At 35.5% G+C, this 19,690-nt stretch overlaps 1 protein-coding gene across 2 annotated transcripts; it reads left to right on the plus strand.

Annotated features, from left to right (window-relative positions):
- The first annotated feature begins 302 nt into the window (after window positions 1-302).
- On the plus strand, window positions 303-19,335 carry chka (choline kinase alpha). Of its 2 annotated transcripts, XM_041218511.1 has the most exons (12): window positions 303-826; window positions 1,684-1,792; window positions 5,128-5,181; window positions 10,586-10,699; window positions 12,263-12,396; window positions 12,579-12,683; window positions 13,177-13,235; window positions 14,673-14,760; window positions 16,079-16,187; window positions 16,387-16,493; window positions 16,731-16,812; window positions 17,083-19,335. In XM_041218511.1, exons 1-12 carry the CDS (start codon window positions 594-596, stop codon window positions 17,140-17,142), a joined length of 1,254 nt encoding a protein of 417 aa, XP_041074445.1. In that variant the 5' UTR covers window positions 303-593; the 3' UTR covers window positions 17,143-19,335. The 2 variants fall into 2 exon arrangements, with proteins under 2 accessions (XP_041074445.1, XP_041074446.1); XM_041218512.1 differs by lacking the exon at window positions 5,128-5,181.
- Window positions 19,336-19,690: the final 355 nt, after the last annotated feature.

The following is a 19,690-nucleotide window of genomic DNA, read 5'->3' on the forward strand; positions in this document are numbered from 1 at the left end:
ACTAATAGTAATATAACACCTGGGTTCTGGTGACTTTTACTGTGTTTCAAATACAAAATAATTGATTTCAAGAAAATGCATAAAGATGCACACAATATGGATACAATTGTCACTTATTTTTAAAGGTTTTATCTGTTTCTATTACAAATTCCACGTTCGTTTCATTCTCATCCTGGATTACTCAATTCACTGTAAATTCCAAAGATAACAAAAACTACCAATCATAGACAAGCAAAGGCGTTGACCTGAATGACGTTGAAAAGTGAAACACCAATAAGAATGTAGTCAGCAGACAGCTATACAAAACAGATTTGTTATTCGACTAATTCAGTTTCAGTGCCCAATGCAGAGGAGTCTGTAATTTTGCGGAACGTATTTTTTCACAGATATACTTTCCTTATTGGACAATTTACCCGTCGTAAATATAATCCTTAACAACTAAATAGTTTTTTTTGTCATATTTATCACGAGGCGTTTTTTCTTCGCAATTACTTTATATCCAGTCACCGTTGCTTTATTTGATCAAAGCTTGTGCTCGAAGGGTTTACTGTTATTGTTATTATTATTAGCTGTTACGTTTAACCACTGAGAACATGAAAACTAAATTTATTAACGGAGTGTCCTCTTCTCCTTCAATGTCTTTGGGTTTGCTCGTCAGTGCCAATGAGATCCACGCACAGCCAGATACTCAGGCCCAGTACAAAGATACTAGATTAGAGGAACCTGACCTGCAAACTAAGCGCAAGGCGTATCTCTGGTGCAGAGAATTTCTGCATGGTGCGTGGAGAATTCTGAATGAAGAGGAGTTCCAGATCACCATAATACGGTTAGTAGTACTGTACTAGGCTCTGCCAAGGTTGGAGTTGTTACTAGATCATATTGCACTAGTGACGTTTTTTTGGAGCTGTACATATGTTCACCGCAGTGGCGTAGCTGTATTACTGTATCATGTATCTGCAGCTGGAACTGAAGAGGCTACAGCATTAAAAAAATCTGCACATAGTATAATCTGAGTAACTCCCCCAGTTGTTGTTGTTTGAATAATGAACTAATAATATACAGTAATATGTATACTTGTTAATTTTGCTCAGTTCTTGCTTAGGAAAAAATAGGCAAGCCCCACTTGCGCGTGTACAGTAATACGTGATTTCCCCGCGTGTAATTCATAGATTCGCAATCTTAATTTATATTGTTAAATTGCAAGAATATTGCACTAAGCAATACCACGCGTCTGAGTCAGTGGGCAGCGAGAATGCGGTTTGCCTTCCTGTTGACTATCCTGCATTTTGACCAGGCTTTATGGGTGGGGTAGGTGTTGAATGTCTGTCATAGGAGGCTGTGTGGTCCAGTGGTTAAAGAAACAGGCTTTACCAGGAGGTCCCCGGTTCACATGCCAGCTCAGCCACTGACTCACTGTGCGACCCTGAGCAGGTCACTTAACTTCGGTCCGGGTCTTTCAGGTGAGACGTTGTTGTAAGTGACACTGCAGCTGATGCACGGTTCACACACCCCAGTCTCATAGCTTGTAAAGCGCTTTGTGATGGTGGTCCACTGTGAAAGACGCTAAATAAAAAATATATATTATTCTGTGTATACTATCCAATATGTTTGTCTGCATGACTTTTATTTGTTGTATTCTTACCATTGTTTTTAATGAGTTTTGATACATTTTATTTGCCGCAGGGGAGGCCTCAGCAACAAGCTTTTCCTTTGCTCTTTGCCAGACACCCTGCAGAGTGTGGACGATGAACCCAGGAATGTGCTGCTTCGCTTGTATGGTGCCATTCTGCAGGTCAGTTAACAGGGTGGGGAATGGAAGAGTAAGCGTTGTTGAATTGTACTGCCACACACACAATACCACGGTGTAACAAGCATTCAAAGTGATATCAAAATGTAGTCAAGACCTACTGTTATGGAATTTGTAGAGAAAGTGAAATTGTAATAAGTTTGGGTAAGTGTTTTTGCAATGCTGTATTTTATTAGTTTGCTCTACCTGTGTCTTTAAATGTGTTTAAATACTATTTTTTTATGGTATTGTTTTATAGAATGATGGACTAAATGTGCTGTTAAATTTTGTGGAGAGATGTTTGTATCACCAGTCTCTCGATTAGGTATTCCAGGAAAACCAAAGTGATTGTACTGTTTAGGATGGACCTTTTTTATATGCAAAAAAATCACTGGATAATAATACTGTGCATGTTAAATAAGCAAGTAATAACAAAGACAAAAAAGGAACAGTTTTCAATGAAACATGGAGATCAATAACTAACAGTAACATGTTTGATGGGTTATGGAAATATTGTGTGTGACAGTTACTTTTTAAAATAAAACAAATAATATTTTAAAATTAAAATTACTTAAATGACTCTTTAACTATTAGCCATGTAAATATATGTTGTTTTAATATATTTTATATTCTTAAATTATTTGATGTTTTGAGTGCAACTGTGGAGGCTCATTGCGGATGTGGCACGTAAAAAAGCAACAGGGCATTTATGCTTGGCTTTTAATATGAAACTTCTCAGGTTCCAGTGGAGTTCTCACTATTTTGACATATCTTTATACTTTAAGCAATAAAAACCTGCCATTGTAAGAATGGCTGAAGCTGTTCCTCTATTTCATCTGCTTGTAATTCACCTTCAAACGTACTGGACCCATTGCTGTAATTACTATAAATGAGCAGAACCTTGCCTATCAAAAAAAAAAAAAAAAAAAAAAGAAAAAGAAAAAAATAGCAGCTATTTCAAATGCTAAGAAAACAAACTGCTTTTATAAGAGAAAAAAAAGACTTAAAGTCTTACTAATACAAACTGATATATATTAGTTTAAAAGGCAATAGGGTTATAGAACTTAGAATGTCCATATATTGCCATTTAAGAATGTACAGATCCAGAACTAAAGTCCAAGGCAATAAAATAGCTTGTGGGCACCTACAGTATTTATTTTCATTATATGCATTAATGGCTTATAGGCTAAATAAAGATCTTAATACGGTCACCTTAAAACATCATTAACATAGACCCAAAGGTCAGTTATACATTAACAACTGGTTTCACAGATCTTGATTAGCACTAGGACTACTTTTAAATAAATTAACATCCCAAGATTAGCATTAGCGGTAATCTGGGTCTGTAAAACCTGCCATATAAATTATGAAATAGACACATTTGTATCTATTAGGAACTAGATTTCTTATGATGCGATTATACCTATTTTACTGTATAGCTATGACCAATAGTTTTGCATCACCCTATAGAATTAACACATCCTGCTTCATAAAGTCAAATGAAACCCGTTGAATAATGTTTCGTTAACACACTGATTTGCATACCATTTTGTTTCAAAAGAATTACTCTTGGAACCTTTTAAAAAATTTTGTGCATGTTGAAACCACATGAAATACTGTACTACTATTATGGGTTTCTGTAGACTTTTGTGATATAATTTTGTAGTTTCTTTGATTACATGTTAGATAAAAGATCAAAATTATGTTCATATAGTTTTTGTCTCAATCCTAAAATTCTAGCTGATGCAACGTTTTGAACCAGTAGCTGTATATGGGGAAAATAGAGACTGTAGTCTGTCACAGAAACAGTTGTCATTTGAAATAGAAACATTAACTGTTCTTTTCACTGACGATAAAGTGGCTATCCAACCGTTGGCAGTGTATTTGGTTGGGGGGGGGGGGGGGGGGGGGGGGGGGGGGGGGGGGGGGAATCATCATTTACTGCTTTTGGAGTTGAGATTGTTCTGGGGGTATTGTACCACCATGGCTGTACATGCGTGTGTTCTTTACCGCAGGCTTTCCAAGCGATCGTGCCTAGAGCACACTGGTTTCCAGGTGACAGTCATGATGCACGGTACAGTATGAGATCTCTGAAGTTGCAGCATTATCTTTAATCTTCTTTTAAATACATAGGTAGCTTTCCGTCTTAAATTAAAACTCACTTTTTTCAGATATATACGTCTAACATATGTTTTACTGTTTCATAAACTGAATTCTTGGCATACTTATAATGAAGCTGTGTAGTTTAAAAGGGACATCATGAGATAAAAGTGCAAGCTGCCTCATCAGCTCTGAAGTTTAATGCAGTAGTAGTCTGGTCATGTCTTGTTTAAATGCAGACATGGTTATAAAGAAAAACGAAAACTAGCATTTGTGTTAAGAAACCTATTTGGTCAACCTTTTCAGTTTCTTGATTAGGAAAAGCATTCATCAACCAGTAGGATCAACTGACTTTGGAACTGGTTAAAAGAATAGATACAGCATCTGCGTTGTTTCAATTAAACATCCAGTCTAGAGAGGCTATTCAGGTGTTTTTATAATGAATTTCCATTTCTGGAGCGCACATAAGAGATGTGCCCTCTTATGTCTGGAAGTTTGATTGATTGAAAAGTGCAAGAGAGCAAGGAAATACAGCAAGTCTTTTAGAGCACTGCTGTATGTTCTATTGCAGTCGCCCCAGTAAACTGTTCTTAAGGTGTTTAGTGCACCCTTTATTGAATCATAATGTGGAATATAGTTAAATACTGGCATAAAGAGGGCTAGGTGGTACAGCAGGTCAACTCACTACTGTAACATTTTTTGCTCATTTCACATGTGAAATGAGTTTGGTGGTGTCTCACAAAACCAACACACAATGTGTTTCACTCTTAAGAGGACTTGTTTCTAGCCCGTGCCATTGTTTACTCATGAACACTTAATCCACAACCACAATTTAGTGCTTTAAACAAGGTTTATAGGATTAAAAAAAAAACAGGACTTGCCAATGCATTTATGCAATAGAATAAACTATAATATCTCGACTGCAGATGAATCTGTGTAATATATATATCATAATGCAGTGTTATTATTTATGCTTATTTCATGATATATCATATTGCTACTGTACCTTCTACATAGACTCCACTGATAAAACAGCAAGGGAATTCATACCGTAGGGATTTGGTGGGTACTTCGAGTTTGTCTGTTTTAATACCTTGTGGTCATCAAGGTATTTCAATTGAAAGATATCTTTAAATATTACAACCCTGCTGCAAAACAAAGGGGCCTCTCTAAGAAATGACAAGGGAATGAGGCAGAAAACATTAATCACAGCAAGTGTTTGCTTTTTCTTTCATTAATAGATGTCCTGTAATAAAGGGGAATCCAAACAGGCTAACAAAGAAAATCATTTTCAAGTAAGTAACTGTACTGGTCATCTATACAGATACTCCCTATTCTTCTTTAGCATGACTAATTGACTCTAAGTGTTGTCTTTTACTAACTAATTTAATTAAAAAAAAAAAAAAAAAAAAAAAAAAAAAAAAAAAACATCCCCCCAAAAATAACCTTTGAAAGTCTGGAATCCCATTAAGTTTTGCCTGGTTCAGGTGATTTGTACTTTTTGTTTTGTTTTTTTATATACATATACAATAGTAACTTGTGGTAAATTCCAGATTTCAAAACTGTTTCCTGGTACTTTTTTTCTTTTTACAATAAATAAACAAATCAATATATCAAAGAGCGAAACTCAAAACGAGAGACAGCTTCTTCAGTCTGCTGGAGGATCTGTGGAGCTCCTTCACAGTCGGAATGAATTTCAGTTGTCTGATAGTTCATTCCTAATTTGGACGAAGGACCCAAACAAACTTTCACTTCATACAGCAGCAGAAGCTGATTTTGGGGCTATGCAAGGCTTCATTTTTGTCAAACAAAGACATGCTTCTGTACGTAAGGGCATTCAGTGCAATTGTAAATGCCACAGCAGCAAGTACAAATTCAGTGATGTATATGTTTCTAAATTGTGATATTTTTAAAAACATTTTAATGAGCTCTCATTATGTTTTCATTATATGTATCTAATGTGATTTAACTACTTTAATTTTACCTGACTGTTATTATCTAAACAATCTTAACAGTGTTTTAAATTGAGACTCTAGCCCAGTGGCTAGAGTTTCAGTTTCTTTTTATTTGAAATGTTGTCATTTCAAATAAAAACCTTTTAAAAATGGTTTGTTGCTGTCAAAAAGCAGTCTGTGTCTTTTATAGGCACGGCACTGTCTGGTGCTGATCGGGGTCTGCAAAATCTGTTTTCTAAAAAGTCGTACTTCACTCATTCCTGTGATTTGAGAATATTAAATGTTTAAGAAACATTTTTTCTTTCTTTCGCTTAAAAAAAACAGTGATTTCTAAATAACAAGCTGAGAACATTACAAATGTTATTTCAAACTCTCTTGGAGTTCAATATTTGAGATCACTATCCTCCTAAATTGCTTACCACGACCCCCCTTGCAAATGAGGCCATGTATCTTATAAGTATAATTTACTGATTTTTATGTTCGTTCAATAAAAAAAAAAATCTATTAAAGTTTCTATTTTACTTGATGCCCATTTTTAACACCCCGCAATTAATTGCTAATCACAAATTGAGCTGCATCTTTAAAATCTGTTCGGGAACTGTGGATTTGCTCAAAGCACATTTTGCAATGTGGGTATATTGCTTTACTCAAAGGCCGAAGCAGCTGTTTTTGCTTTGTTCTTTGCTTTTAGGTATTTTCGGTGTGTGTGTGGAATACACACACACACACACACACACGTTTTCTGTATGTAATATAATTGTTCTAAATGTCATAAAATGTTAGGTTTTTGCATTATTTGCACTATAAAAGGCTGTCAATCATTTATTTTAAACATGGGAATGGAAATGCTTGCATAAAAGAAAAGCTTAATGTCCTTAAACGAGGTGAAAGAATGGTTTCATCAATAAGAAACACACATTCTACAAAGCCTGAAGGATACTTAGAAGGGCTGTAACTAATCTTTGGAATTTCATTAATTCTCAAAGAGAGATAACAAGGAGCACAGGACTTGCTTTTTTTCAGAAGTCCCCTAACATCTTTCATAATGTCCAAAATACACACATCAATGTAAAACAATAACGTGGAAAGGAGGCTAATAAGATTAGTCTAGCAAATCTTAAACTAGAATGCACCACAGTACTCTTTTCATGGAAAGAGATGATTGGAATGATTATCCTTATAAGTGTTGCATAATCACTTGACTCGTGGTAGACACAGTGATTGTGGGAAGTTCCAGAAGCTGCTGGAAAATGTAGCCTGTGATTTATAGCAGCAAAGAAATTAGGTGACACCATAGCACATACTCAACATGTTGTATATAGCTACTGCTAAAATAAGGCAGAAAGACATTAATCCCTTAGTTGTTCGTCAAGAATAATAAAAGCAGTGATAATAGCAGTAATGCATTTCGATTATTGTCATTTTAATACATACTGAAGAGTGTGAGATGCTATCCCTATTTCCTGATTTAGTGGTAAACAGGATTCTTTCAGGAATCAGCTTAAAATCTTAGACACCTTTGGGAAATCCCACTAAACAGTAACATAAGAGAATTTTTGAACGAGAGGAGACTGGGCCATGATGCAATCTTAAAGGATTCCAGTGATTCAGCATCGACAATGTGGCTTGGTAACCAATTCCATACTAAATATATGTATCCTACCTTCTGTCTTAAGTCTGAGAACTTCAGTACAGGTCTTGTAAATAAACAGTGTCTGGTAATGAACCATGTTTGATTTACAAATACAGATTATTGACAGATTGTCCACACTTGTCTTTTAGCAAGCAGTGCTGCATCTTCACATAAATACCATGTACAGCTCTTAGGAGTATTGTGAAGCAGCACTTACCAAACAAGTTTCAAGGTTATATGGGCAGCCTGGTAAAGCAGATAAGAAAAGTGGCTTAATCAAAATAGTGTGAAGAAAACAGATGGCCCATGATGAGGGTCAGCCAAGGGTTAGCTGCTGAAGAAGGTTACGGGAAACACAAGGAGTTATTGTTCATGTTTGTCCCATGAAGTATAGTACTGAATTGGGGGGGGGTATTCTACAAAGTATTTGGTGTAATTTATTGATTTGTAATGTACTACTTTTTAAAAATGTGGTATAACGTAATTGCTAATATTTATTTTAGATTTCTATTTTTTTAAAATTTTTAATTAAGAAGTGTGATATGTAATTACCATCATGTCTATTTATAATTGAATTAAAATCTAAAAAGGTGCAGAAACTAAGTTTGTGAAATACACATTTTCCTTCCTTTATATTTTGTTCAACTTTTTTTTATTAACACATGCCAGTGTATGGTGAGTTGTTTTATTTTTTATTTAAAGAAAGAAAAAAAGATTTAATGTTTTAGCTTGTAAATAAAGACTTGTGCAGTGCTTAGAAGCGGTAAGCTAATGAGAACAGTCAGAAAAGATTGTTGATCTGTATTCAAATGCTCGTACTTCAAGTGAAGTAGCGGTACAATGGAAGCAGTGTACTGTATATACACAGTACTGATTGTGTAAAGTGGCATACAAACGACCCCATGGAAAATTGAGAAATCAAGCTAGAGAATGCATAACAATCAGGGATTGTGTAGCCCTTCCATTTTAAATCAGCGCAATAACATTGTATATTTTTTATCTTTTGGGATCTGTAATTGTACATCTTAAGGCAGTATTTGGTCCTAGCTCTGCTTGAAATAGATCTGGCTGTCATGACTTTGGCTTATTGTGTTGGAGTGGAGTACATTAAAATGCAGTATTACATGGTAATTCCTCACAGCTTTCAACAAAAACAGTCCTGTTTCATAAGGTAATCAAATACACCTACAGATGTAAGTGGGATTAAAGCCAGGTACGCACTACTAAAAATAGAATTAGACAGCACTTGTTTATCTGAGATTTTTTTATTCAGCACATTAAGTAGAGGAGACTGTTTGTTTGTTTGTTTTCTGGCGGTTTGCTTCCTTGCCATCTCTGTGCATGGTAATATTTGTTGATGAATGAGTTTTATTGTGTTGCGTTGTCCTGTAGGAAGTGACCTTTGGTCATCCACTCAGAACTTGGTAATTCATGTATTGTGCAATTCGACGCAAAAAACATGAATCTATTTCTAGACATGAGTGGATGAGGGTGTCAAAACTAGAGAGGTTTTGCAACCAGAAACAAATACATTACAAAGACACTGCATTCTCTTCAGTTCATCCTAATGCATCCATCTCTTAAATCATAATAATTGGACCCTAATGTGTTGCCTGTTTTTACCAAGAAATGCACTTTTTGCATGCTGTTAGATGTTTGGTTTGCATAGCAGTTGTACAAAAGAGACCTGTTTTATTGAACTAAACCGTGGTAGTATTTAGTATTTGTTTAAATCAGTTGATCAGGGTAGTGGGAACCAGCTACATCTCTTTAAATAGCATGTCCAACAGATTTTTTTAAATTTTAGTTCTAATGTTCTATGTGCTTTTGAGTCTTTTATTGGTGGGGGAAAAAAAAAATCTAAATCGGGGAAAGCAATATAATTTAAGAAGACCCTCAATATAGTTTAAACAAATCAGAAGTGTTGGGGAATTTGTAATTCATTATGCTCCACTCAGACCCCTTACACATATTATTGGCCATTAAGAAATGGTCTGGACATTTTACTTCAATTTTAACCTCTGAAAATTGGTTTGTACAGTAATGATGGCTGAGACTAGAGCCACTGTTAATTGCCATTGGCATACATGGAAGATTTAAAAGGACAAAAATACAGTACTCAGAGTATGTTATCTTAAATATGTATGTGACAATACAGAAAAGCAATATGACGATATGGCTAGAAGGATTATGCTAATATACCTAATGAGTTTAGGAGATTTGGGTCTTGTGTTGGTCCTGTCAGCACTTGTGGAGTTGGAGATTAACATTCCCTGCTCAAAGAGATTTGTTAAAATAAATAGCAAAAACTGAGCCTACGCTAATTATAATAATAAACATTTTCAAAATGTTTCTGTAATTCTCAAAGGGGGATTTAAATTGTCGAGTTCTCCATGCCAGGATGCCTTTGTTTCCGTTGAGGCAAGGACTTACTGTAAAGAACCAGTGGGAAGCACCTGTTGGCTGTCTTCTTACTCTCTCATCCAGTGGTTTTGGTTCACAGAGTAGCCACCATAAACATACAACTTCAGTGGGCTACCATTGTGTTCCCCTTTTTAAAAAATGTTTCCTTGGTGACATATTCTTTGCCCAGCACAATATAAGCATATAAAGCAAAGACTCAATTATCCAAAACCCCTCATTAACAGAACAAATCGTGTGTAAGGTTCATATATTGCTATGTCCCCTCCCTTCATAATGTATACTGTACAACATGTATTCCACAGAGCTTGGATTCAAGAAGACCCTATATATTGGACACAAGGTCCTTTTTTCAGAATAATCCTTTTTTTTTTTTTTTAAACCAAAAGTTTGGTCCAGTAAAGCATGTGGAAATGATTAACCAAGTAAATGCATTCTTTTCTCTCTTATAGATACATTTGTCAACTGTCACTCAGACAGTTAGCTAAAAAGTGGGTTGCTTTTCCTTCCTTCCCCCAATAATGTAATTTTTTTGCACTTACTTGGTTTTGAAAACAGATGATTCCTGAATCAGTGAGGGGACATTGGATGAGATATCAGGAACTGAGGATTCCAGGGGTGAAGGGGTTAAACTTGGGGGGTACTGTGTTCAGTCTGTTATTTATTGGCAATGTTCGCGCTCTTTTGCAGGGAGCTGAAGCCATGGTTCTGGAGAGTGTCATGTTTGCTATCCTGGCGGAGAGGGCACTGGGCCCAAAGCTGTATGGGATCTTTCCCCAGGGCCGACTGGAGCAGTTCATTCCTGTAAGTAACTGTCCAGTCCCTTTCAGAAGAGTGAGTTATACTGGAAGTTGTTGTGCTTCAGTCATTGAACTGGTTACTGTGTAAGCAGAGAGGTTGGAGGCGGGGGAGGGGGTGGGAACTACAGTAAATGTCTGATAGTTCCTTGGCTCACTGTCTCTGTTGATGTTTTATATTTCTGTAATTTAGAGCACTAATAATTGTCAGACTGTTTGGCAGTGCACTATGTTTATTAGTTAATGAATGAATGAATGTTAATTTTCAAAATAATTAATTAATTATTTGTGCAAGGCCTAAGCCGCATTAAAACGAACCACATACAGCGATCACTACGGACTCCAGTAGAAAATTGCAAAACCAGTTCAACATGTTGCACACCCACACACGCATTATACATTTACTGTATGCTTCTGCAATGATAGGATGCAGGTTTGTAAATGTATAACCATACAGGAGATAAGCACACTATATATTCTTTGGGACTTGGCAAGACAATAGCCGCACTGGATACGAGGGTGAGGGACGCCACTATGGAAACATGGCCTCAATATGAACACACTGGCTCTCCAGTAATCATTCCCAGTGTGGCTAGTCTACTGCACCAAGGGGAATGATCAGTACCCAAAGGTGTAGTGTCTAAATATGTTGCTCAGATTGATGAAGGGAGGTGTTGCATCTGTGCACGTATGTTTTTCACTTTTGAGCTCTGCTGGAAGACACAGAGAAGGTTAAAGCAGCTTTTGCTTGCCTCTTGTTCTTACAGAGCATGCATACAAAGGTATCCCCTGCTCTAGCATGGGCGATGGGAGTGAACCTCTTGCAACATGAGCTCTCTGCCTCTCCCTGTCTTTCACATGACAAAGTCGAAAACAGTTCCAGTCTCCTGATTTTTACAACACCTCTGCTAAACATTGACAGAGCTCCACTGCACTGTATATTACCCTGAATGACAAATGAAGAGAACTACATGCTGTATATATGACTAAAGAATATGTATTTCTTAAAAATTTCAGAACAGTATAGCCCCTATGTGATTTGAAGACCTATCAGTTACACACACACATGCAAACAACTGCAATAATGTGAAGTACAAAGGTTGTCTTTTGGTAGTTAAACAAATAATTTCAGAAGTTTGCCTTTGCACTTGGTACAAAGTAACAAAGTGTTGTTTACTGACAGAGTGGTGAAAGGACAGGGGTTTTCGTGTTTATTGTATGTTCTTTGGCTTCTGAACGATTCACTGATTTTTTTTTTTTTGAAGAAGTATAAGTTTATTATATATAGTGTGTATATTTTAAGAAATATTTGGCACAAACTAGATTTAATAGATAAAGCAGATGCGGTTCAAAACCCTTCCTATAAAATAAGCTAGCGTGTTTCTGATTATTTTTAGTCTTCCACAGTAATCTACTGTGCCTACACCTTGGTCTAATGATAATTAGATGAGATTTAAGGTCCTATACTTTCTGTTGTCAATAAACTGTCGAGTTGGCCAACAGGTTAAAGTCATGGATATATCCACTAATACAGCTGCGTGTCTGATCATTTGTATTCTTTTCATTGCAGAGCCGGAGGTTAGATACAGATGAGTTGGGCTTACCTGAATTGTCTGCAGAGATAGCTGAGAAAATGGCCAGATTCCATGGAATGAGGATGCCATTTAACAAGGAACCAAAGTGGCTGTTTGGGACGATGGAGAAGTAGGTTCATCATGCCTGTAATATACAGACTGTATATCTCGGCCTGCTTTATTCCTTGCTTAAGCTGAATCTTGGTGGAAGGAACAATATTTGTATAGCAGGTTCCTCATACCTGCCCAGATATTTGTTTGAGCCGAGACCGATCCTTTTTATTTACATTCTTGTGTTCTTATCAATGGCAGGTATTTAAACCAAGTCGTGAGAATAAGCTTCACCAGAGAATCTGACATAAGAACATTTGCCAGACTGATAAACTACAATTTGCCACTGGAAATGGAAAACCTAATGTAAGCCAATAGTCATTTTGTTTTTTGTTATTTTCGCTTTTATTAACGTTTCAGTAGTTTTAAATAATAGGAGTGCCAATTGGGATTAATGGTTTGAGTCTTGACAGTCATATGTTGGGCAGCTTTCCTCTGGACCCAATTCAATAGAATCCTTTGTCAGGCAAATGCTGGGCCTCTATTGAAGTGCAATACAATTAGCAAATGAAGAAAAAAAGCCTTAATATATTTAAAATATTTATGGATTATTACTGGATTATTTTATTGGTCAGCAGTTATCTTTGAAACCGTATACATGTCATTATAATTTGTAATATTTTACTATTGGAATGCATCTTTCTGTACCATATCACAAAGAAATGTTATGTAAGTTAGAATCAAAATAATTGGATCACAAGTTAGTTTCCTTGTAAACAACTTTGTGTCAGCTGATGTTTATTTATGGTGTATTGGGGGTCACTTTTAGTTTCCATTCCTTTTTTTTTTCTTTCTGTAGCACTTTGCTTGAATCCACACCTTCCCCTGTGGTTTTCTGTCACAATGACTGCCAGGAAGGTAAGGCTGCTTTAAAAGAACGTTTTAAATTGTTTAATTACAAATTTGTTTTATATTTGAGCACTGAAGAGAAAGGTAGTACGAGGAAAGGCACTGGTGACAAGGTGGTGAACTTTGGGTCCTTTTTAACCCTTTCAGGACCAGGCGCTGTAGTTGACTCTCTCCCTATAAAAATTCACTAAAAATCTATTTTTTACAATAGCATCTTGCAAGTGGTGTCCTTTTTTTTTTCAAAACACACTGAGGAACATTATAAAGTACTTCAGAAACCATACAAACTTTTCACTTTTTTTTTCAACACAATATTTCAGGTTTTTATTTATTTATTTATTTATTTATTTATTTATTTATTTATGTATTTATGTATTTATTTGGTTTTTTTGTAATTTTTATTATGTATTCTGCATAGAGATACATGTATAAAAACATGTTATTCTATGACCTGAGTGACCTTACAATACTTCCTGAAAGTTTTGTTGAAAAATATTGATGTTTGGGCAAATTACAAAACATTGTTGATTGAGTTGAGTGATTGCAGTGACACAATACACGTTTATTCTCAGGGACTTTATAAACAATAATTTATTTTCTCAAAATAAATATTTATAAATAAAATAAGTTACTCATTTCATTATTATCAGTAATAAGGAAAAAAAAACATACCTGGTACGTTTAGTTCATGAAATAATATATGCTTATGTCAACTTGTTTCTTGATATTTATAAATGTTGTAAAATAATATATATTAAAACACATGAGACAGAATAAATGTTTTAATATAATTATATGTAAAATACATCAGATGTACAGTGTTTACTTTTTTTTATTCACTCTAAAAAGTTCCTGTGATGTTCCTTTCTGCTTTTGTCTCTGCCGGGCACCAATAAACTGTCTCCGCCCTTTAGGCACTAAATGCCCCTCTCAGTGACATCACACAAAAAAAAACTATCAGGAAGTGAACGTCAGTCCCTTCCCTATCCATTAATGTGTGTTTCAAGCCTGTACTGGAAAGTACGGTGGCCCTATAAGTCATCAAAACGAAGTGCTGCTTTTATCGTGTTTACACGATCACGGTCCTAGAAGCTCATTTCAGTATGATCGTGTTAACACGATCCCGGTCCTTAAAGGGTTAAAATGTAAACATGTGCTTGTAATGCTGACGACATCTGCTTTAACTAGTGAAAGATTTTGACTTGGCTATTTCGTTATTTAGAAAATTAGGTTAATAATTTTTCTGACAGTAGTATTAAGATCCACCCTCATTTGGATCCCATCTATTAGTAAATGAGCGGGGTTCGCAGGGGATAGTTTGAGGTGTTTTTGCCAGAGTCTTTGGTTCTGAAAAGCAGATTCTGTTTAGGTTTGACAGAGAACAAATACCTGGGACAATATAATTATACAATAGGTTAATTCTGCATTTTTTTTTTCCCCCTAAAGGTAACATCTTGCTGTTGCAAGGCAGGGAGAATTTGGACAAACAGAAGCTCATGTTCATCGACTTTGAATACAGCAGTTACAACTACAGGTAAATAAATAGACGGAACGGAAGCATCTGACATGAAGACGATGCCAATGCCAGCATTCTTTAAATGTTTAGGATTCATATTTCAATACAGTAATCAAATCAAATGTCACATTAAAGTTCCACTATAAATGCCATACAGTACTTTAGCAAGATTTGCCCAGGTGAATATGTTGCTTCAGACTAGCTGTTAAAGCCTACTGAATCTTGAAGTTTTTATTAGACATGCTTTGTGGATTTGCGGCTACACTCTCCTTTGAATGGATTGTGTATCACCAGCATCATTGATCAGTCAGATATAGTTAACTACATTGCTTGTTAAAAATACATTAAAAGCTTCATTTCACCAGTAAATGACAAACATGTACAAGTATGTATGCATTTCTGGAAATGCTGTTGTCCCAAAATGGAAGTTCAAAGAATGTATGTGGTATTGAATGTATATGAACTATTTCAACACTGCAGGTCTCGGATAGATAACTCCACTCAGCTGCAGACCAGTAAAGTAATCTAGCATCATACTAATATGTGTATTAACACTTTTGTATTAATTATTTTTCTACTGTACTTTTTTCTGTAAGGTTGCTTATGACTGAAAGAATAAAATATCTTAGGGGTTATAAAAATGTGTATTTCATTTAGAAGAGCCTTTTATAATACAACATTATTTTCTGGTACCACCAATCAATGTAAAAGTAGAACTCCCAACCAAGCTTCTCTGGGGCAAAGTATGAGAGATGATTGGTGTACAGATAAGAGAAGGATTCTGGGACGTATTTAAAAGATCATGTGATGACTATGTGTTATTGTAAATAATTCCCTTATTGCTTAAGCAGCTCTGTGTTGTGAGAACGTAAAATGGGGTGATCTTTTGCTGACATTTAAAACCGTAAAATAGAATACTACAAAGTACAGTGTAAGCAATTCCTGATATGTGGAACTCCAAAAATGATGACCCTTGCAGTTTTGTCTTACACATTTTTTTTTACCAAAGTTTAACGAAGCGGGCCCTGTTACAGAAACAAACCTTATTGAACTGTTTGGTGTCTGGATTGTCAAAAATGAGTTTTGCTTGTTAAACTTAACAGAGTGGAGTTTATTACTGTGATTTAGATTGTTAACCATGACAGAATAAGGTACTTTGCAGTTTACCAGTGCTTAATCGTGGTGCTTTCAAATCTTTACTATAGTTAGCTGTGTTTCGCTACTGGGCTTGTAGTTGAAATACCGGCTTTTCAAGAATTAGGGAACGCTTAAGAAAAACTAATGGAAATAATATTGATGTATACTATAATCTATTGGCATTTTGCATTTTTTTCAGGGGGTTTGATATCGGAAACCATTTCTGTGAATGGATGTATGATTACACCTATGACAAGTTTCCATTCTTCAAAGCCAACTTCAAGAATTACCCAACCAAAACTCAGCAGGTATGTTGAAACTGAATGGAATCTAATAAAGTGATATCCTGGACTTTCACTATGTCCCAGTTGTAATAAATACAAGCTTCAGTTAGAATGTAAAAAGAATGTTTTTTAAGATGCCTGTTCACTTTTTAGATTGCTTTTATAGTGCATTTAAAAAAAAAAAAAAAACATTTTAATGAGCATTTCTAACATTATTTTACAGCTTCACTTTATCGCTAGCTACCTGGCTGAGTCTGACAGCAGATTTGAGAATTTAAGTAATGAAGACCAAACCAAGCTACAAGAAGAAATGCTGGTGGAAGTGAACAGGTAAACCTTCCAGTTCATGATTTTGGTTTTATAAACTTACAGGGACTTACTAAGACTTTTTGGGGGTTGGGATGGACCTTATTTGGATTTCCAAGTTCCGAGTACAGTTGACCTTTTTTTAAGCTTTTGTATTCAGGAATTTATTTATATGTATGGAACATTATTGTATCATTTTAAAACTTCAACTTGCCAAAGCCACTGAACCATTTAAATTTGATAAATTTCTTTGTTTTTCAGGTTTGCCCTGGCATCCCATTTCTTCTGGGGTCTATGGTCCATCATACAAGCCAGAATCTCCTCCATCGAGTTTGGATACATGGTAAGTTCAGTCTTTTCAGCACAGATATTGAAAGTGCTAATCCTGATCGGTAAAAAACAGCAATTAAAGTTAACAACAGGGGAAGGTAAATCAACTGGTCTCTGATACAGTAGAACATGCTGAAGGCAATTGCAAAATGTTGCAATCAGACATGAATTCTATTGAAGTTTAACCCTTCAGCCTTTAAGCTCTAATGTGCTTATTTTAAATTTAAATTTAAAAAAAATAAAGCTTAACTGTGAATAATAATCATTGCTATTGTTTTTGCAGGAATATGCATTGGCAAGATTTGATGCTTACTTTGAGCAGAAGAGGAGGCTGGGGGTGTGAATAACAAAAGTGACCAAGAAGTGCAACAGTTACACAGGGGGGTGCATTTGTTGTGGGGGTGCAGGGTCAAGTATGAATGGTTGTGCAATGGGTACAAAGTCAAGGTTGTGGAATATATCTGTGAGGTTCTTTGGACCAAAGCAACACTGTGAATGTAACGGAGAGTAAAGTTTACCTAATGACACTGAGTGTTTACAAACCAAGAACCGGGCTGTATTGTTTTGGAGGTATTTTGATTGGCTTGGGGAAATGTGAAGGGGGTGCTTGAAATCTTCTCTGTACTGTACACCGATATTTTTTTTTTTTTACTGTGCTGTGTATTGGTTTGGTATTTCTTTCTTTTTAAAATGCTACTTGCTCTTTACTCATGGTCACTTTTATGTTAGCCTAGATACATTCCACCAGAGAATATGTTTTCTGGTCCTAGGTGGTTAGTTTTAGTACAGGTTTTATTAATCATTACAACAAACTGGAACTGGGATATGCTCAGTCTTAATGGCATCATATAACTGCTGTTGCAGCAGACCTAATGCAGTCTATTTCAGGTTTGAGATGTTTTAATGAGGGGAAAAAAAGAACTTAATTTTTATAAACAAAGGTAAAGGCAGTAGTACAAGCATTACCTGTAGTAGGCAAAAATCAAATATACTTTACAGTATTGTAACATAATATACAACCATTTTAATTGTAGTAGTCATCTGTTTTTTACGTATAACAATCTCTTAACAGGAACAGCTGTTCAGTTGAGATAGATGCCAGGGTGGCACTTACTCGTAGATCATTTAAAATGGCTAGGAGGTTGACATGAAGTATGTTGCCATCACCTCCCCTTTTCCTATTAATTCCTTTGTCATAATATAATGTCCATTTGCTGTAACTTACAGGAGGATATATAAAATATATACAAGTGTGCTGAAAGTTGGACACCTCCAGATTATATTGTGCTGTAGTATTGTAGCTTGTCTTTAAGGGACCATACCTTTCAGGGTGGCAGTTTACTGGTTACCTAGAATTTCTCTTGACCTTTGAAATTCCAAATTCTGTTATCCTGTGATAAATAGCCACGGTATAATTTGGATAAGGAAACGTCACAAAGCGTACCATTCACAGCTTGGAAAGCCTGCCGGGGAATGACTGGTTCTGATAAAGTCAGGCTCTGACGGCACATGAGCTTAAAAAAAAAAAAAAAAATGACTTGTGATATAATAGCTGTAACTAGAGGACAGATCGAGTGTACTTGAATAAAACCGTCTCCACTGCTAATATGAGAACCTTGACTCCATCTCAAGTTTTATATGCTCGGAAGACTGTTCTCTCCTTGTACACTTGAACGGCCCTGCAGTTAAAACTTAAGTCCTAACTGTTTAAGTTATTGCTATAAAACATTTTCTGTAGCAGTAATGGGAATTCCAGCTGTCATTGGTGATCAGTGGACTTTACATCCTGCCGGTTTGCTTTTAACAGGATAATGGGAGGTGATAGAATTTAATTATTTGAGACATGCTTTGTTAAAATAAAACACAGCTAAAAGTTTTTAAAACTTTTAAAATGTGTTGGCATGCACTGTATATCTATTAGTAGCCTTTTATTTGTGTTATTGCAAAGAAATTGTATAATTATTATTTTTTATTATTATGATTATTTAAACAGCTTTGTAGGTGTTATGCTTTGGCAAGTTCATGGTTGAAGCTTATTTAATGTTGCTAATAACTTTACTGTGGTGTATAACTAAATAGTGAGTTATCTCTTAATATTTTTAAACATACTGTCCTTCAGTGATTTTAACTTTGATGTATTCCTGCAATGGAAATAAATAGTGATACCTTCAGAAAATGCAATATCTTTTATCTCTGTTTTCACCAAATTGCTGGATTTATTTTCAAGGATCAATATTCACTTACACCTGGAGATTTATTTTGTTAAATAACCAAGCGTGAAATCAGTACCCCTGTTCTATTGCATTGGAAGAGGTTAACGTGTAGGGTCATGTACTGTAAGGTATGATTTCTTTAATATATCCAGTAAACTAAAAACCTAGAAATAATGGGGTAGCAGCTGTTGACACATGTGTTTTCTTAATAAGAAATCTGTTGTATTTTTGTAAAATCATTGTGTCATATACAGTTTATGTAATTGGAATGTATTAATGCTTTATAGATTGCATTTCATTAATAAAGGCTATTTTAAAAAGTGTTTTAAGGCATTTTGTTTTTTTTGTTTTTTTTAAATCTACCTGTGTATTTGTTAGTCAATCAGTTACATTTTAAGTACATTAGGAACTGCTGTGGGTGCAAGCATTAGTCAAAACGTTTCTTTTTACAGTTGCAAAATCCTAGCGATGGAAATGTTCAACAGTAAAAGGTATTTTATTTTCTCTTGCAAACTGTTTAGTTCCGTAGGCACTGTTGCCTAATAGAGAAAGCTAGGAGTTTCAAGTCCTAGCTGAGCAACTTTTGTTTCACACATGAATCAACCTGTACTAGCCTCAAACATAACTGGATATTTCCACTTCCAACCAGCAATGCCCAAATTAGGCAAATTAGAATGC

The sequence above is a fragment of the Polyodon spathula genome, chromosome 19, assembly GCF_017654505.1.
Source record: "Polyodon spathula isolate WHYD16114869_AA chromosome 19, ASM1765450v1, whole genome shotgun sequence".
Lineage (NCBI taxonomy): Eukaryota > Metazoa > Chordata > Actinopteri > Acipenseriformes > Polyodontidae > Polyodon > Polyodon spathula.